Source organism: Rhipicephalus sanguineus, chromosome 11, assembly GCF_013339695.2.
Source record: "Rhipicephalus sanguineus isolate Rsan-2018 chromosome 11, BIME_Rsan_1.4, whole genome shotgun sequence".
Taxonomy (NCBI): domain Eukaryota; kingdom Metazoa; phylum Arthropoda; class Arachnida; order Ixodida; family Ixodidae; genus Rhipicephalus; species Rhipicephalus sanguineus.
The window spans coordinates 18,035,242-18,055,006 of NC_051186.1; the positions used below are offsets into that span (position 1 = coordinate 18,035,242).

Below are 19,765 nucleotides of genomic sequence, written 5' to 3' on the forward strand. Positions count from 1 at the left end.
CTTGTGTATTGGACGACGTCGTGTGTTTCCTCGACCTCGACGAGCATCTCCGGCGGCTTGAGGCGACTGCAAGCCAATCAAGACCTCTGGATGACCCTGAAGCCAGAAAAGTGCCGATTCGCGTACGACGAGCTCTTGTTTCTGGGTCATGTGATCAGCAGAAGTCTGGAGTGCGCCCAGACCCGCGGAAAACAGCTGCCATCGCCGACTTCGCGCCACCCACCGACAAGAAGACCGTGCGCCGATTTCTCGGCTTATGCACCTATTACAGACGCTTCGTCAAAAATTTTTCACGTATCGCCGAACCACTCACGCTTCTCACGAAGAATAACGTGGAATTCAGGTGGGAAACGGCGCAAGTGCAAGCCTTTCAAGAACTTAAACGACGCCTGCAGACGCCACCTATACTTGCGCATTTCGACGATTGCGCCGATACGGAAATACACACCGACGCAAGCAGCGTAGGACTCGGTGCCGTCCTTGTACAAAAGACTGACGGGCTTGAAAGGGTTATCAGTTATGCTAGCCGGTCACTATCCAAGGCAGAAGCAAACTATTCCACAACAGAAAAGGAATGCGTTGCCATCCTCTGGGCTACATCAAAGTTTCGCCCCTACCTCTATGGCAGGCCCTTCAAAGTTGTCAGTGACCATCACGCCTTATGTTGGCTAGCTAACTTGAAAGACCCTTCAGGTCGTCTCGCACGATGGAGTCTGAGGCTTCAAGAATTCGACATTACCGTCGTGTACAAGTCCGGACGAAAACACTTTGACGCCGACTGCCTGTCTCGTGCCCCCGTCGACGCGCCGCCGCAAGACGACGACGATGACTGCTTCCTTGGAACTACAAGTGCCGACGACTTCGCCGAAAGGCAACGGGACGACGCGGAACTGGGGGGCCTTATTGAGTACCTCGAGTGCAAAACCGCCGTTGTTCCGAGGATATTCAAGCGAGGACTGCCGTCGTTTTTCTTACGGAACGGCGTTCTCCTGAAAAAGAACTTCTCGCCACTGCGAACGGAGTACCTTCTTGTCGTGCCCTCATCATTGCGACCAGAAGTCCTCCAGGCCCTACACGACGACCCGACGCTGGACACCTCGGTGTTTCCCGCACGCTCGCCAGAATACAGGAAAAATACTACTGGCCACGCCTTGCTGCCGACGTCGCCCACTACGTCAAGACTTGCCGAGATTGCCAGCGACGGAAGACACCGCCGACTAAGCAGCGGGACTTCTGCAGCCAATCGAACCACCGCACCGGCCGTTCCAGCAAATCGGGATGGACCTACTGGGGCCGTTCCCGACGTCGACTTCCGGCAACAAGTGGATTGTCGTAGCGACTGACTACCTCACCCGCTACGCCGAGACAAAGGCCTTGCCCAAAGGCAGTGCCTCCGAGGTAGCCAAGTTCTTCGTGGAGAACATCGTCTTGCGTCATGGCGCCCAGAGGTCCTTATCACAGACAGAGGTACCGCCTTTACTGCGGACCTAACTCAGGCGATCTTGAAGTACAGCGAGACGAGCCACCGCCGCACCACCGCCTACCACCGCAGACCAATGGCCTCACCGAGCGTCTAAATAAGACCATCGCCGACATGCTCGCCATGTACGTCGACGTTGAGCACAAGACGTGGGACGCCGTCCTTCGGTACGTGACCTTCGCTTACAACACGGCCGTCCAAGAAACGACGCAGATGACCGCCGTACAAGTTGGTCTACGGAAGGAGCCCGGCGACGACGCTCGACGCCATGTTACCCAACGTCACCGACGAAGAAAATGTCGACGCCTCCGCTTACTTACAACGTGCCGAAGAAGCTCGACAGCTGGCCCGCCTGCGCATCAAGACCCAGCAGCACACCGACAGCCGTCGCTACAATCTTCGACGACGCTTCGTCGAGTACCAGCCCGGCGACCGTGTCTGGGTCTGGACACTAATAAGACGACGCGGACTGAGCGAGAAGCTTCTTCGACGATACTTCGGACCGTACAGGGTACTTCGACGTCTCGGCGCACTCGACTACGAGGTTGTCCCCGACGGCATCACGAACTCCCAGAGGCGCCGAGCTCGACCCGAGGTCGTGCATGTGGTGCGCCTTAAACCGTACTATGCTGGTTAGCGCACCTGAGGACTCTAATGTTTGCTTTCTTTATTAGTTTTCTTTAGTATTGTATGTATTTATGTTCTGTTTTTAAGCATCGGGACGATGCTTTTTCAGAGGGGGGCATTGCCGCGAGTCTTATTGTCATGAGTAAAGGGGCACGGGGCGCGTGCCGGTCAACGCAAGGCGTCGATGGTGTGCGGGGAATGGAAATGTACCCGATGGTGTGCACCCCCGCCACGTCGACGCAAGCCATTGGCCGGAGAAAGGCGCGTGCCACGCGACCCGAGCTGAGGTGGGAGACCACGGAAGAAGAGTTGGTGATTGTTCGGTGGAGTCATCGAGGAGCAAGGTGGTGCACGCCAGCATCGCGTCCGCGACGGGAACAGCAGGGCTGAGTTCTGGAGGCAGCGTTGTGCATGCCCCGGGAGGGTGGCCGTCGACCTCGGGGTCTACCGGGCGAGGCGTCCCGGGATTGCGGCAGCCTCATCACGCAGTTCTCATGGCACCTGCGGCACTACCACAGCTCGGCAAGATGACGGCGACCCACCGACAATCACGGAGCCACGTCAACAGTTCGAGCCAGTGGCACTGAAGAGAGGCCGGCAGTTAGGCCTAACTGGGAGAGACCGGTGTTCTCCGAAAGGAAGGAAGCATCGGCGAGGAGGACGATCAGCGAGGCGTCTGATCGACGGCGACGGCCCGGAGACGTCGACAGGAGCTGCGACGACGGGGCCGAACGTCGACTTTGGACCATCAACCGAGTCAGCGGACACCGCGAACCGTAAGAACGCTCCATTGGTATCGCGAGTGACTGAGATGCCATAGTGGCCAGACTCTCGAGTTGATAGGAGATAGGCATGGCTTGAAAGTTTTGCGATTGTCTGTTAGTGATTGCGCAATAGCGTCGCATTTCCTAACGGTACTTTTTGTTGTAAATTTTGAGTGTTCATTTTTGTTTGCCGTGGTGTGTTAGATAAAGTTTTGTTTGCAGTGCCACCACGGTCTCTCCCGAGTCTCTTCTCTCTCTCTCTCTCCCAAATCCATTCCGACATTGCAAGCGCTCCCGAGATACGTGACACTTATATTTCATGAGTGTAAGCTTCACCCACAAAGACTGTGGGCAACGCGCTGCGCAGGCCTCGCCGTGATGTGTAGGAAGCTTCGCGATTGTTTTGGAACAATCTGTTAAGATTGCGCGCCGCACGAGAATGTTCCAGCTTTGTCGAGAGATAACGCCGCCACCAGCGATATCGCTGGAAAGTTCGATAGCGCCTGTATAAAAGCCGACGCGCTTGACTGCTTGTCAGTTGATCGACGGACGACGCCCTGTTCGCTGCTATCATTGTACAGCGTGTATTCCTGTAGTTCTAGTTCTCATTTTCCCGGCCACAAGTTCGGCCGAATAAACAGTTTCATTCTGCAAACGCCGACTGCTGTCTTCGTCGACGTGACGACCACGTGACATTATATATATATATATATATATATATATATATATATATATATATATATATATATATATATATATATATTGTAGAGAAGCATTGGAACGCTGTAATGGGTGTCCTCTCGAGCGCCTCCTAGTGGGTCGCCCTCTTCTCCTCGTCTCGGAGAGCACGCCCCCTCGTGCTCGTGAGTCTGCGAGTCTGCGCTCTGTCGTTGTGCATCGTTGCCGTCAATCCCGCCGTCAAGAAACGCCTTAACAATATATATATATATATATATATATATATATATATATATATATATATATATATATATATATATACGTGAATTCATGAGCGCATACCACATAAATAAACGCACCAGTGTAGATATGTATCTGTACTGTTGGAAAAAATAGCACTTCAACTGTTCTTCTATTTTTATTGCGAAGCTTTACTTCAGCTTGGCACAGAATACCTTAGACCATGCAATGTATAACGTTCGTGTGTGCTCGAAGGCCCGACTTACGCCTTTTAATGAGCGGGCCCGAGTCCGGCCCGGCCCGCAGCCTCAATCCCGGGCCGTGGGCCGGGCCCGGCCCGGGCCCGCACTTTCAAGCCCAAGACCAGCCCGGGCCCGCCGGAAAACGCATCGGACGGCCCCGCCCGGCCCGCGGGCCGGGCCCGTGCAGTGCTCTAGTCCAGACTACCTATGTGCCCATCAGCTCCAATGTCTCTTTAGCATTGTGCGTCCAGTGCAAGCTTTGTTACATTTTCTCAGTGCACAAATAGCTGGGATGTACACTAGCGGCGTTGGCAGCGAACAGCATCGACAAGATTGCCACCAAAATCGGCTGCTGTTGCGTGCTCATAGCAGCTTACGCTGGGTAGAAAAGAAAAAGACCAACACCTGTGGCACATGAAGAGGGGCTGAACTTACCTGTCCGTAGGAGCGGACTTCCCTTCGGGCACATAGCCTGGGCCGAATTCAGGCTACACTGCCAAGACATCAGTAGGAATTGCACGTAAGGTTAGAATAAGAGGCAAATAAAACTGACCTTTAATATGTGGTTTACTGATAAATATTCGCTGATCGCTAGGTAATCTGTTCGATGCTAGGACACGTCAAGACGGTGAATGACGAAATTTCTTCATTCCACACGCTTGTTGAACGTGTCAGAAACGATGTGCCCAGCCTAAATGCCCGTTGTAGTTTTCTTTTAACTTTCGCTTCCTTCATCGTCGTTACACAGATCATTGTCGAAGATGGGGACTCTGACGTCACACTTCGCTTCGTAGTTGTCCAGGCAGTTTTGGGGAACCGCATGAGCCACAGACCTCTTGACCCACAGCAAGCAGTCTGGAAAAAGAAATTCCAGCATGACAAATTTATGACCGCAATTTTTTACATGCATAGCAATAATAGCTATAAACCCAGAAAGTAGTTGACATTATCAAATATCTTTGTTATACTAGACCGCTGCATAACATTCAGTAACCTTTACCTAACCCGTGTAATACCATATTGAGATCATAACTGAACAAATTATGTGGCAGGTATTAATCAGAATCACGTACTTAGCGACCATTATATAGACGCTATGTTACAAGCTCTACTTTCAGGCAGTTATGACTCTGGTGTGCTGGAGCGGCAAGCTCGGGCACATCTATCCAGCAGCATTGAACTGCCTGAGGAAAATATTCAATATTATTGAAAATATGTCTGAAGATGTGTGCGAAAATATGCCTGAACATATGTGTCCCTCAATGAATATACGTGTGAAGGCACCGACAGGAACTACTCAACGTACGGGGTTCTACGTTGCACTGCGAGGGATCCCGCCACACGTTGTTACCGAGGAAAAAATAGAAGTGAAAATGTTGAAACATAACAATCCTGGACCTCACCTCTGGAAACTTAACTGAGCGGTTGCCAGAAAACTGTCATCATCATAAACGCTCACGTGCCACAGAAATTGGGTAAATACCACTGCACACAACTTCGACTAAAAAGGAAGAAGGCAAAAGGTAACACGACAAATGGCGTGCGCGTTACCAAATTCACACCTGTGCCACGTGATACTTTGTGTTTATAAAAAGTAGTGGTTAAACTACCACCCCTATGCTTAACAAAGAGTGGTTAATAAGGAGCAGCGATGGAACATATCGGAGCATCTTAAGCGAAGGCTTCTATGTAAACCTGTGTCTAGCAGTGGTATGGTCAAGATGCAAAAAAAAACTATACTACCACGTCAAAGCCTAACAGTGTTTAATAAAAAGCAGTGATGCAACATATCTGAAAGACTTGCAAAACATAGAAATGCGTTAGCCTGGCGAAGGGAACGCCACCAGCGTCGCTATTTCATCGGTGTCCGCGAAGCGGAGCTGGTTGAATTTTTTTAACAAGTTCGGGTGTTTCATTTTATTATAAGAAAAACGCAGACTTTAATTCATAAGTGTACGTTTGCAACCTATATTATGCAAAGAAATAAAATGTGCTTTACTTCATTGCTAATTTACTACCCACTGATTTTCTCTTGTGATATCTTTTAGTCTCGTATATTTGCAGACACTTGCGGTACCTTTTCACGCTGTGGGCACTGCGAGTATTAACCAGCTCACTTCGTTGCCTCAACTTACTTTAACTCAGGGGGAAATAATTACAGTGTCCCGCTTCTGTGACAAGCGACATCTGATTTGTATATTGAATTACAGTCAAAAATATGTATAAATCAATTATTAGTTTCAGAGAATGGCAAGAAAGCATCTTACGATCGTGGTCCCGGTATGTGATCGTCGTAACCAGGCAGTTCTGGAAGTCCGTGTAAGTGGGTGTAGCCTGTGTAGACCCGACTGTTATCTGAAATCGTAGGCAAAAAATTCATGAGTCCTTGCTCTATTCGGAAAATTGGGGCAAGCAAAGCTTGAAATGTGCGTGCCGACGTACCAATTTTCTTTCTTTCTTTCTTTCTTTCTTTCTTTCTTTCTTTCTTTCTTTCTTTCTTTCTTTCTTTCTTTCTTTCTTTCTTTCTTTCTTTCTTTCTTTCTTTCTTTTTTTCTTTCTTTCTCTTTTCTCTACCTTTTTTCTTTCTATTGCATTACGCAATGTCTCCTCCTAACTGTTTCCTTTCTTTATGACGGGAGATCGACCGCCATCCTCGTGCTTATCAGTGCAACAATTCAGGTGCTTCAGGCAACAACGACAGTCACGCGCTCGTATCAAGGAAACAATGAAACGTGGCAACGTGAAACGACAAGTCAACTCGATAGAACATCAGATTATCATATCAGAAAAAACTGATCGCCGACAAGCCCCTGATCGGCACCTTAGTCTTCTTGAGAGCAGCGGTTCTGACAGGCAGGCACATAGGCACGACGTAGACGCAGAAGAAATAAAAAGAAAACAAACGCAGAATATCAATTTATTCAAGGAGAGCATGTGATCCCGATGACAGCTGCTTGTGCTGGCTTTTTATTGCAGCTAGACCCACCAGTAGCGTCTGTCCAACACGACATTTCAGAGACCCGTTGCCCTAACTTGGACGTCAATGAAAGTCAGATCGAGACTTTTTACCACGACTCAGCCAGTTTCCAAGAGCCGCCATGCATACGCTGAAGAACCACGGAAATAGCACCGCTGCCGACAGCATCATGAGGGCTGTCATCTAAGGTGGAAATATCAGGGCAGGATACAGAGGCGGAAAACGTGCTACACACCTTTCATGACCTCGACATCTTCAAGCGGGGATGCGCGCCACAACCATTTCACCTGGTGGCAGGTGAAATGGTAATCAAGAGAAAGCCGAGCACAGAGGCATGTTGCGAGGACCAGGTCCGGACCTTGGAGTGCGCCATTGAAGAAACAGCGCAACCGAAGTGCCTCAGTGCATTGCTTACGATACCGGAGGCTGAGCCATGTAACCTGCGGCAAAAGGTGAATTCCGAATTTGGGGATGTGGACAGCGGCTACTCCATCGCCAAGCGCGAGTTCTGTTCAACGTACTATGTCTTACGGAAGAAGGCTGTTCGTCAGCGCAAGGACCATCCGCAAGAACCGCAAGGACTGCAAAAAAGTGGTGTTCAGTATAGCACCGCGCCGCCTTGATGAAAAACGCAACATGAAACTGACCTCCAGGAACAATGTTTGATATCGCTCCCTCACTTCCCCTCGGATCCCGGAGGCAGTGTAAAACCGCGTTCGGTGCGCAAAGTTTTCGGAGGAGGATTCAATACAATCGAGTGTGAAGAAAAAAATTACACTATCTCCCGCTAAAGAGGACCATGAGGCAATGCGAAGCCGGAGCACTTGCACGATCGCGTTCCGCTGGCGTTCGTGCGGCGTGCTACCCACCTCGTGTCGTGGAACGCGAAGAGCAACACAACGCGCGTCGTGTCTTCCCTCTGGCCTGGCCGTTAATCCTCACAGGGCGAGCTGGGAACGCGGTCGACAAGCGCGCGAGAGGGGGCAGCGTGGGAGAGGAGAGAGAGGGAGAGGGGACGCGGATGCGCTGGCGCTCATCGCGGCGTTGCGCAGGAGAGAATTTCGGTATGTGGAGCTCGCATTTCAGTGGGGTAAACCGAATCAAGCGCTGGACTGAACGCACGCAGCGCTCTACCACTTAAAGGAGAGGAGACTAGAGGAGGAGAGTAGCGCATGCGCCGCGAGAGCAGAAGCGAGAACGCAGGAGAAGCGCAAGCAGGTGCTGGGAGAGAAGTGGAGAGAGTAACGCGCAGCTGTTGGAGAGAGGGAAGGAGGAGAGTTGCGCATGCGTAGTGTGAGTGCGGACGCCCACGACGCGGGACATAACCCCGAGCAAGAGATGCTTCACATCTAAATGAAGAGAAAAAGAAGAATGGTTTTCACCTTCAAGTTGTCTTAGGCGAACGCATTAGGGACCGTGTGCGATTTTGCTCCGTCCAGTGCGCTAACGCCTCTATTGGTGGTTTCGAAGCCCGCGCACTGAAAAATGATAGCCACTATCACCGTATACCTCCCTTCTGCGAATTGTTTTGACATCGTCCTGCTTAGACTGAGCACCATGCTGCAGGATGAGCTACGACCACCATTTGTGGTGGTCTTGTGCGGCTCTAACGTGTGTACCCGGCCCATCTGGGATTCCCCTGCCCAGTACCCCTTAAGTTTCACTTCTTTTCTGCACAGGGGCTGGCTTACCATACTTGAGTGCCTTTTACGGCATCTCAGCAAGGCAAGGCAATTAATATAGTATATTCGGCCAGTTATATGTCGCACGTTTTTGTGCATATTGATGCAGATCATTGTTTCTACCCCTCTACTACATATACGATGACGGTGAAGACGGTACCTTCCTTATCGTGGTGATACCTATCACCATTAAGGCGACGGGCACGACAAGCGCGTCCATCCCGTTTCAAATTGCCACGGTCATTTGTCTGCATTGCAGGCCTGCGGCATCCTCTTCCTCGCAGCAGCGATTTATCTATTCTAAAGGTGCGCGACTGGTAGCAGGCACCGAGTGAGCATTTACTTTCTCTGCATGTTTCACGAAGCACGTTGTGCAGGCGGGAGCAACATATATCTCTTGAGCAAAAAAACTGTGAGATTTGGCGAGGGCGGCGGCACTTCGCCATACGTCGTCGTCGGCGGCAGCGTCAACATGAATGATGAAAAAAAAATTAGAAGCGAAGCAGCTTATGGCGGAGTTCAATCCGGTGGTCCTTTTCCACACACCTCCTCTTCACTCCCCCTCTGAAACGCGGGCTCGACATGCCGAAATGCTGCTTCGCATCGCCTCATGGTCCCCTTTAGCGGGAGATGGTGTAATTTACACCATCTCCCGCTAAAGAATGTGGGAGATGGTTTAATTTGCACCATCTCTCGCTAAAGGGGACCATGAGGCGATGCGAAGCAGCGTTTCGGCATGTCCAGCCCGCGTTAGCGGAGAGGGGAATGGGGGAGTGGAGAGGGTTTGCGCATGCGCAGTAAGGGTGGTCACGCCGCACACCATCACCGGATTGAACTCCGCCTAAAGCTGCTTCGCATCTAAAAAAGAACTAAGAAAGAAGAGACGGTCAAAATGCTCGTGGTGTTCAAGTGAATGAAGGTGTATCCATCGGAGTACCAAAAGTGACATCTCCTTAATGTGACAACGTCATATCATCACATCATCGCATGGTGTACACGTCACATCGTCGTTTGGGAATTGGTGGGACGATGTCGGAGGCATTGGAAGACCGCGTGAGGTGCGGAGAGCTTTTGAGCGGAGGGAAAATAGGACTGATACAATCAAGTGAAGAGAAAAAGAGGAAGAAGAGGATAGATGAAGTCTTCGAGCCGTCCAAGGAGAATTCAAAGAGACAGAGTGAATTTTCATCGGCTTCTTTTTTTCCCGTTTTCCCGACAAATCCAGGGTGTTCGCCACACCAGAATGTCACTGCTGTCTGTGTGAGCGTGGTTTTCACTGCTTCTTGTGACAAAGCATTCTGTCTTTATTTTTTTTTCCACGAAAGTGTATTTTGCCGGGGTCCACCATGATTTTCATGACGTATTTCGGTCACCGAAATACATCAGCAAAATGACCGCCATCAAATGGCAAAGAAAAAAAAGCTATAAGAAAACGTTCCGTTTACAGGAGTCGAACCCATGACCTCACGTCTGCGACGATGGCTGGCGGGCGTTTAGCCCATTCAGCTACCGTCAAACACATAACGGAGGCTGCAAGAACGCGCCTTTTATCTTTCACACTTTCCTCTCACAGTGCTTCTACATGGATGGATCTATGGATGCTATGACCACCCCCTTTATAACGGGGTGGATGACATGTGTGCCGCCAGGCTCGAAAAGAAAACAAAAAATTACACCATCTCCCACTAAAGGAATCCGTGTGTGGATGCGAAGCAGTGGGAGCTGGTGTAATTTTTTTAGGAGCTGGCTCACCAGGTTCTTAAGCTGGGGCGAAGTCCCGCGCCGTAAGCTGCATCCATCCATTCGAAGCGTCGTGGAACGCGAAGAGGTACGCTACCCGCATCGTGTCTTCCCTCTAGCTTGGCCTTTAATTCTCACAGGGCAAGCGGGGAACGCGGTCGAAAGGCGCGCGAGAGGGGGGGAGCATAGGAGAATATCTTGGTTGGGGCCAGTTGGAATATACTGTAGAAACATTTTAAGCGCTGCACAGCTGAGGACAAGAAAAAACATGGACAATACAGACGAAGCGCATCTAACAACTGAATTTATTGAAACCAGAAGGTTAAAAAGGAGAGGAGGGAGAGTCGTAACATACGAAGGAAAGCACACTGTAGGCAAACCACGCATGAGCCAAGCATCGGTGCTATCTATGCAGTGAAACGCGTGCATTAATCTAATTCAAACTTTACGTTTTTTTCTGCTTCGTATCTATATCAAAGAAGGCACTTGTGCTCCGATTGCATTTATATTTGTGTCGCTAAACATGCCACTTGTCTTTCTATGAGTGCTATAGATTGGGAGCTAACGCATGCGCCAAACTTCCCCGACATCATACTGTAAGCTTCTATGATAGTTCTGTTTTTGTCCTTGCTCTGCGCCACAATGGAGGTGTCTCTGAAATTTGGGTTACATTTAAAATTCAAGCAGTGCTGAGCGAGATTCCCTTCGATTGGGAATCCACAAATTCACACAAATTCTTGTGTTCCTGATGTCTTTTGTTCAGGCACCTGCCCGTCTGCCCAATGTAAGATGCCCCGCAGGTCAAAGGAATCCTGTATACTACTCCTACCTTGCACACAACAAATTTTTTGACGTACCTGACACCACATGCTGCATCTCGGGCGTCGCCTTGACTACTCTGGGATTTGACTCTCCTGCTCAAGCCTACCAGTTTTTTTATCTTCCTGTTTCAATAAATTCAATTGTTAGATGCGCTTCGTCTGTGTTGTCCACATTTTTTCTTGTCCTCAACTTTGCAACGCTAAAATTTTTCTACAGAGCGAAGGAGAGGAAAGAGGGGGGAGGGGACGCGCATGCGCTGGCGCTCATCGCGGCGTTGAGCAAGAGAGAATGAGGTACGCGAGAGCGGGGGTGGGGGGGGGCGTAGGAGGGCGCTTATCGCGGCGTTGCACAGGAGAGAATGAGACGCGCGAGAGGAGGGAGCGTCGGAGAGAAGAGGAAGGGGAGGAGGAGGCGAATGCGCAGTAAGAGTGGTCACGCCGCACACCACCGGATCGAACTCTGCCATGAGCTGCTTCGCATCTAAAAACGCGCCGTTGCTGCGACCGTCCCATTCCGCGCGTTTCCAATAGAGGTGTAATTTCGTTTAACACGCCGCGAGGTGGTGGCTTTAGCTCTAGCCTCGCTCATAGCATCCATCCGTATCGAAAAATAGCTCTCCGACGCTCGCCTGGCTGTCGCACCGCGTTCCCCGCTCACCCTGTGAGAATTCGCTGCCAGGCTAGAGGGAAGACACGACGCGCGTAGCATTTCTCTTCACGTTTCACGACGCTTTGGAGCAGTGCATATCGAGTATCAGTGTTTATTATCTGCTTGCTGATGCCATATTTGCACGGGATTCACCATATGTGGTGTCCACGTATACGTTAAGAACTTCAGCTACCGCATGGGTTACATCATGATCATGGGCGTTAGTCGTCGGTACGGAGATGTGCCACTTGGTGTCAACGTGAGTGCGGCCACATCAGGCGGTGCTACATCTGCCACACAACAATAGACATTATGCAAGCTCTGATACACCAGTGCACTAAAGCAGTCAACTACTTCTGTGACGACACGTTTCACTTTCGTGTTATACCGGTTCTTATGACAGAGGGATCAACCATCTTTTTTGCCTTTTTTGGAGACAGTGCAGCATCAGTTTTCGAGAGGCGACCGCTATCATGGCCCTCATGGGCACCTTTATAAGTATTACGGGACTAGCACAAGTTTCGGGTCAGTCCTAATGCGTTACAGTACAGGTTTAGGAGCGCTGCAAAATGAACATTAAATGAGCATACCTAAGAGTATCCTGTGCCAGAACTGTGGCACATTATATAAAAGAAATGTGACCATCCGTTTCGTTCACAGGTCACGCGAAACGGAATATTTTTTCTGGCACACAGAAGCACATTCTTGTGCCTCGTTATTCATTACAAATAATAAATGATATCGGGAGTGCTGTACTCACCAGCATCGACAAAATAGTTCGCCTGATGTGGAACAGTTCCGGCTGAAATGGTGAATGTGACATTCCTCCTGGAGAAAGAAAAAAATAATAATAACTTTATTGAAGAAGGAAGAGACAACAACATGTTTCAGGAATATTTTCCTGTTCGCAGAATGAACAGAGAAGCAGTCTTAGTAGTTCAATTACTGAATCGACGATGGTCGGATAATATTCGAAATATACTAATAAGACTAGCGACCCTTAGGTGTTCAAACTTATGCTTCATTTCATTAAGCTACACGCCATGCGGTGTGTAACAGGAGACGGGGACAGGCTTGACTAATTGCCTATGATGAGCCAGCATGTCAATGAGATATATGTCCAGGAAATTATGATAAAAGAAATGGAGAGGCTGCGTTAGTTGAGGCAAAGGGAGGGGGGTGGCAGGGACGGGCAGGAACACTCGTTTCATTACACATATATATATGTACAAGGCAGAAATACTATTGGAGCAAATGCTCTGGTTCACTATGAACTAAGTTCGTGGCAATTAAAAAGAGAAAATTGAAGTCTACCCACTGCGGGAACCAGTTTACTTATATTGGGCCTCAGGTTTGCATAAACCTTCGTCACAAATGTAAGTTATAAGGAATGAAGCCTTGTGATGGCAGCACCTGTAACTCCGGGTTAACAACAAATATCGCTGTAGCATCAACATCATATGTTACAGCACTGACAGCATACCGAACGAACGTTTTAACTTACAACTTATGCGATATACGCTACTGTTTGCGGTGTTTTGGCAAATGTGCTACCAATAACTTCATGGTATATCTCCGAACATACAGTGTGTTTGATAGGCACCTCTTTAGGTGCAAGTCGTCGAATTCTAAGATTGGTTTTATCGCAGAGTTACAAAAGCTCATGCCTGACACTTGATTCTATATTGCAGTTGAGCATAGCATAAGGAATATGCGAAATAGTTTGATGTTTAAGTTCGAATTCACTGACTAAACTCAATTTATACGGAGTTTGTTTTTTTTTTTTCATACGCAGCAAGCGTCATGAAATTCAGTTCACCGTCTGCCGCAAAAAGAAAAAAGGATTTTCTCTATTCATGTGTGTGTCGACCAGGGCCCAGGAGTGAAACAGAAGGATCGAAAGCTGGGCTAATTGACATGCTTGCGTAACCAAACGACACCAAGACAAAATTTGCGCAGCTTGCACACGTAGCGCAACGCTGGAACCAACAGCAGAGCTGGGCGGCCTTCTTTCTTTCTTTTTATTATTCGCTTTCTTTCTTCCTCTCTTTCTTTCTCTCTCTAATATATATATATATATATATATATATATATATATATATATAATTTCTCTCCCTTTATCGCTCATTCTGTTTCCCCCTTTCTTTCCTTTCGTTCTCTCTCTCTCTTTCTTTCCCTTTCTGTCTTGCGCTCTGTGTTTTTTCTAAACCTTTTTTGTGTCCTTCTTTTTCTCTTTCTCTATAGGCCTAATTCTTTGTCTGTGTATGACTTTTTTTTTCGTTCCCTTTCTTGCTGTCCAGTTCTCTCTTTGGCTTTAATCCGTTGATTTCTCTTTGGCTTTAAGTTAATCCGTTCATGATGATAGTTTCTTGTCGAGGTGAACCCCGGGGTTTGCCAAGCTTGAAGAGCACCACCGTTAAAAGGACCCGCGGAGTAAGCAACAGGACGAACACTCTACTGCCAAGTAAAACTGTGATGCCAAGAAAGCAGGCTAAAAAAAAATGACAATTGCCTCACCACGGGCGCAAGATGAGCCCATCTGAAGAAAAAAAGAGACAAAAAATAGCCCTTCAGTAAAAGTTCAAGTATTAAACAGCTGATGAAATTGAAGTTGTCATGGCAGGGCTATGGTTTCCTTCTTTTCTTTTCTTTTTTCCTTCCTTTTTTTCTTCATTCCGGTCCCTCCTACCCACGCGTTGAGAGGGATGTCGTATTATAGCATGTGTTTTCCCATCGCACTTCCAGTTGACTGTGAGCGCTTGTATTATGTCTAACTTTCTCATTGTGTCTTTATTATCGCGCACTACTTTGCTTACGATAGAATAGGCCAAATAAAACGTAAAGTTATTAGCAGAGAAGTGTCACGGAAGGACCGCTTTTGAGCAATTCGGGACGTAAATACTATAAAGTGGATCGAAGAACTACTAATGATTAGAATAAGAGAGAGCTGAGCTAGTTGGTAAGTGTTCATTCTAAAAAGACAGGGCGTGACAAACACGGACACAAGAAAGAGGTCAGGACACCAAAAACGCCGACTAACAACTGAAGAGACGCACAACGGCTGAAAAGAAAGAAGGCAAGAAAACTTATCTGCGCATGCCCATGCAATAGCGAACCTATGAATCCGGCACGCGTGGGGGCCTATGCGAAAGATAACTGTTAATGCATTTGATTTCATCTTTATGCAAGTTAATCGATGGTTGGCTCACGCATGCGCTACCACTATGCTCGATATGCCATGCCTCAATCATCAGACGCGTCTCTTCATTCCTATGTCGGCACAAAACTGCGCATTCATTTAATTTTGGCGTGCACTTACAATCTCGACAATGTAACGATAGATTAGAAGGTGAGCCTCCTGTTAGTGATCTTTTACGTTCTATTAATCTCTGGTTAATGCAGCGGCCCGTCTGTCCTACGTAGAAGCGGCCGCAGCTGAAAGGAACCTTATAGACCACACTTGTACGGGAATCAGTGAATTTGTTTGTGTGTTTTACGAAACAAATATCGCTCCGCTTCTTGTCTTTTACTCGCTCATTCTTCCTCTGCACAGCGGCACATATCTTACCTAGCTTATTGGCAGCCGTGAAAACAACATTAACGCCGTATCTACCTCCTACTTTCTTTAGCATGTGAGATACGCAATGAATGTACGGTATAGCTACGACACGTTTCTTCCTGTTGCTTTCTGCAACCATGCTCGGACTTAACTCAATGGACGTCTTTAAACGTTCAGCGATATTGGCCACTGCATCACGAGGATACCCTACATCTGAAAGATGCGTAAGCTGTGCGTTAAAGCTATCACTCATTTTGTGCTCACACGACTTGGTGAGGGCAGACTTGAGGCAAGACATGGCGATACCGTTTTTTTACAACCTTCGAGTGCTTCGTGCAAGCACTCGAATGTGCCGCTGTGCAGACGAAGAATGAGCGAGTAAAAGACAAGAAGCGAACAGATATTTGTTTCGTGACAAATTCACTGATTGCCGTACAAATTCAGTGATTGCCGTTAAGTAAGCGCACTGTGCGTATAAGGTTCCTTTCAGCTGCGGCCGCTTCTGCGTAGGACAGACGGGCCGCTGCATCAACCAGAGATTATTAGAATATAAAAGATCACTAACCGGAGGCTCACCTCCTAATCTATCGTTACATTGTCGAGATTTAAGTGCACGCCAAAATTAAATGAATGCGCAGTTTTGTACCGATATAGGAATGAAGAAACGCGTCTGATGATTGAGGCATGCATATCGAAAATAGTGGTAGCGCATGCGTGAGCTAACCGTCGATTAACTTGTATAAAGATGAAATCAAATGCCTTAACGGTTATATTTCACGTAGGCCCCCACGCGTGCCGGATTGATAAGTTCGCCTATTGCATGGGCATGCGCAGATATGTTTTCGTGCCTTCTTTCTTTTCCGTCGTTGTGCATCTCTTCAGTTGTTAGTCGGCGTTTGTGGTGTCCCGACTTCTTTCTTGTGTCCGTGTTTGCACGCCCTATCCTCTTAGAATGTTAACAAGTTTGTTCCGTGCAAAATCGCTGTTGTGTACCAGTGTCCGTGTTCGCACGTCCTGTCTGTTTAGAATGACTACTGATGATGGTGTAAAAAATACACCCGTAGCTACAAAAACCCGGCGATGTCAATTTACCTTTGTGTGCCTCCATGTCCTCTGAGAAGCCAGACATATGTAGCCGTCTTGGCTTCGGCGTCGTAGTTTGTACGTATGGCAGTCAAGCACTTGAAGGAAGTGTCGTTTGTCGATGTGGAAATGGCGACAACCTTGCGAAAGGCGCCTATCGTCTGCATACAAGTAATAAAACAGCAATGTTTACTGAAGAATCGACAGAATGCTTGTATTAGGCCTCGACAAAAGCGGAGGCATCACTATCATATGCAAAATATCTTACGACGTTATCATGTCATGTATGTAATGGTGCTACGAAACTGAACATTAAAAGTTCTAAGACGCCAGATACTGTCGCGAACATGCTGTGGATTTTATGATGCGTATTCACACTTTTATACATAGTATGTTTCTTCTATTTCGGTGCTGAAATGTGCAGGACACTTTTTTATCAACCAGTGAGGGCATGATACACACGTATGAAGTCTGTTTGTCGGGTATCGTAAATATTGGTGGAGCAAAGGAAATAGTGAAGGGCAAGGTTTCATCCAAAAGAATGTATTCCTGTATCTGGACGTGGACCAAATAACTGTTGAAGTTCAACATATGAAAATCGGCGCTCCTCTCGGCATTCTTTTTAGGTGAATATTTATTTGCGCTCTTTAGCGTCACAAAGCAGCAGTTATTCATCGCAGTATGATTCTTATATAAGATTTGTCGCTGGACTGCTCGTATTATTTGAATCTTCACAGGTATGTCGCATAGAGATTTCGATAAACACAACTTCTTCACAACTTGATCGACAAGTTTTTCAGTATTTTTTTCATGGGCTCAATGGTTATACGCGAAATCCTGTTTCGTGTCCAACAGCATCTGTTGCTGAGAACATCAACCGAATTTTCAATTTTCCGCGCTATGGAACTGCAGATGCCGTTTTGATATGAAAACTGCCAACACGGAATAAACATGCAACTGCAGCTGCGGTAAGTTCTTGCACTCAATCAGTGCAATAACGTCAACCACTAAACCCTTCAAGCAATAAACCCCCACACAATTACTACTTTCTTACATTTATAAGGGGTTCCAATAAGACTCTGAGAATAACACTGCGCTAGCGCATTTTCTGCGCTTGTGCGCGCTAGTTCATATGTTCGTAGCTCATAGACCGCGAGGTAGTTATCTTGACAAGCCACTCGCTAGTATAACATACCAAAATGCCATTGCATTTTCTTTCTCAGGATGACACACATGCATTGAGAAAAATATTGATGTTTTGTTAAAATCATCTTTTTATCTAGATGCAGAAAAGTAAACATGACGATGACCTTTTTTATGCCTGCTTCGTTACGTTTCAATGCGTGTGGATAGGGTCCTGAACCTCATATATTTCACGATCTTCTTCAGTAACCTTTTAGGCGCTAAGCACCTTAGGACCTAGCTTTATAATCGACTCTCACTGTCCACTGTCACGGTATGTACAAAACCGTTGCTATAGTCGAAACATGTGTGTATGTTGCGATTACGATTACGATTATAGAGTCTCAGATAAAAGTCATATGCAGCACTCAAAACTCCCCTGAAATATCTTAATAAAAATGAAATCGAACAATAATTAAGGACACTACGTTCCCGAAATTAACAAATCCAGCTGTCACAATTCTGAAGGATGTGCACAGTGGCATGCGGAAGGTGTCGTGCCTGACAGCTTGTCTTCAACGAGAAACCCTGAAGAAATGCTTTCGTAAGAGCTTGAGTCGGAGACAACTTTAGAAGTCCGCGGCATTTCCTCCTCAAAGGCGAAACATATGAACGTATGTTGCGATTACGATTACGAAACAAAGTACAAGCATAAACCCTTTATACTAGTCGGCGAGTTCAACGTAGACATTATGGACAGCGACGGAATTATACAGTATATGTTTTCTCGATACGCTCTACGATGCATTTCGTATGACTGGAAGCAACGAACAACCACCCGAGGAACATGCATAGAGCTTGTCTTTGCCAACTTTAGATTGGATCCACTAGAAGAACCATTGGCTTCCGTTTCACAGACCACAAAGTAGTAATAATGAAGGGAAAACGGAATCCAGAATTCAAGACGATATACAAATTATAACAAGATGATTAAAATAGAAGAAATAGAAGAGCATTAAAGACGAACCAAATAAATACATTTGTATATATATGCACTTTATGTCACTCAATTTACATTCGCAGTGGTAACGGGCGGGTGACGTACGGTGACATACCGTACGATACCCAGTGCTTCGCCATTCGTCATGATTTACATTAGTGGAGAGGCGGTGATTTTTTTTATATGGCATAGATCTGCACAAATCTGGCATGCGCGTTATTAGCAGTGAAAAATAATTTCCCTTGAGCAGCGTTCGGGTAGTTGCATAATCGCAAACAAATTATTCAAAGCGTTAAGCAATTCCAACCATCAACTTAAGTGTCTAACAATAACAAAACGTGGAGCCACTGACATCTCTAGCGGCCACGCTCATTCTATGATACGCCAGCTATGAAATAAATGTTTTAGTACTTCAAGAAAGCACTGTATGGTGCACTATTTTTCAAAGAATGCTCACCCTAAAGGTATCAACTCCTTCCCGCTGGAGGTTACGTGTCGGAGTCGCCGTTGCCAGTCCAAAAAGGAGAACGCCGATTGAAAGCTTCAGCCAAGCCATGTCGAAGTTATGAGACGTGCTCGCGCTTCAGTCAGCAGAGCAGCGCTTTACGATACTGGTGACAACATAGGAAAGGCGTGACTTTTATATTGAAGTTTTTCTACGCCGGAAAGAGTGGAAAGAAGACCACATATTTTCAAAGACGCTTAAATCAGCCTTTTTCCGGTGTGGTTTTTTGCTTCCTTCATATCTGCTGCGCTGTTGGATCACTAAGCAGGCGCTACATTGGTTACTTGTGTCTTATCTACATGTCTACGCCTACTTGAGAGGTCAAAAGCGTCAGGAGTAATATAAAACGAGCCGCCCAGTGCGCATTTATCTTGACACAGACGCCCTGCTTGAGTCCTCGGCTTACTTATATTTACACGTTATTTTGAAGCGTTCAAGCTCCGCATAGTGCTCAGCTTAGGCGTTTCCGCTCGTTATATTTAGCGCGGAATGTTCATATTCCCGCCATTTTATCAGCCAACCGCTAGAGTTTGTTTTCCTCTTTCACAATGTTTTATCTCCTACTCGAGTTCGTCATTTGGGTGGCTGACCATCCC

At 47.2% G+C, this 19,765-nt stretch overlaps 1 protein-coding gene across 1 annotated transcript; it reads right to left on the reverse strand.

Moving 5' to 3' along the window:
- Positions 1-4,577: 4,577 nt before the first annotated feature.
- LOC125760346 (uncharacterized) lies at positions 4,578-19,261 on the reverse strand. The gene is made up of 5 exons (XM_049420302.1): positions 19,122-19,261; positions 16,552-16,703; positions 12,661-12,728; positions 6,299-6,386; positions 4,578-4,886 (listed from the first exon to the last, which is right to left on the reverse strand). Exons 1-5 carry the CDS (start codon positions 19,218-19,220, stop codon positions 4,808-4,810), a joined length of 486 nt encoding a protein of 161 aa, XP_049276259.1. The 5' UTR covers positions 19,221-19,261; the 3' UTR covers positions 4,578-4,807.
- Between the last annotated feature and the right edge of the window lie 504 nt (positions 19,262-19,765).

What these genes read in the sequence shown, in the direction of transcription:
- LOC125760346 (XM_049420302.1), bottom strand. Translation starts at nt 19,220, where the DNA reads ATGGCTTGGCTGAAGCTTTCAATCGGCGTTCTCCTTTTTGGACTGGCA. An exon ending in GAACTATTTTGTCGATGCTG is followed by an intron (nt 6,387 to 12,660) that starts GTGAGTACAGCA and finishes CTACGATTTCAG; the next exon opens with ATAACAGTCGGGTCTACACA. An exon ending in CACATACCGGGACCACGATC is followed by an intron (nt 4,887 to 6,298) that starts GTAAGATGCTTT and finishes TTCTTTTTCCAG; the next exon opens with ACTGCTTGCTGTGGGTCAAG.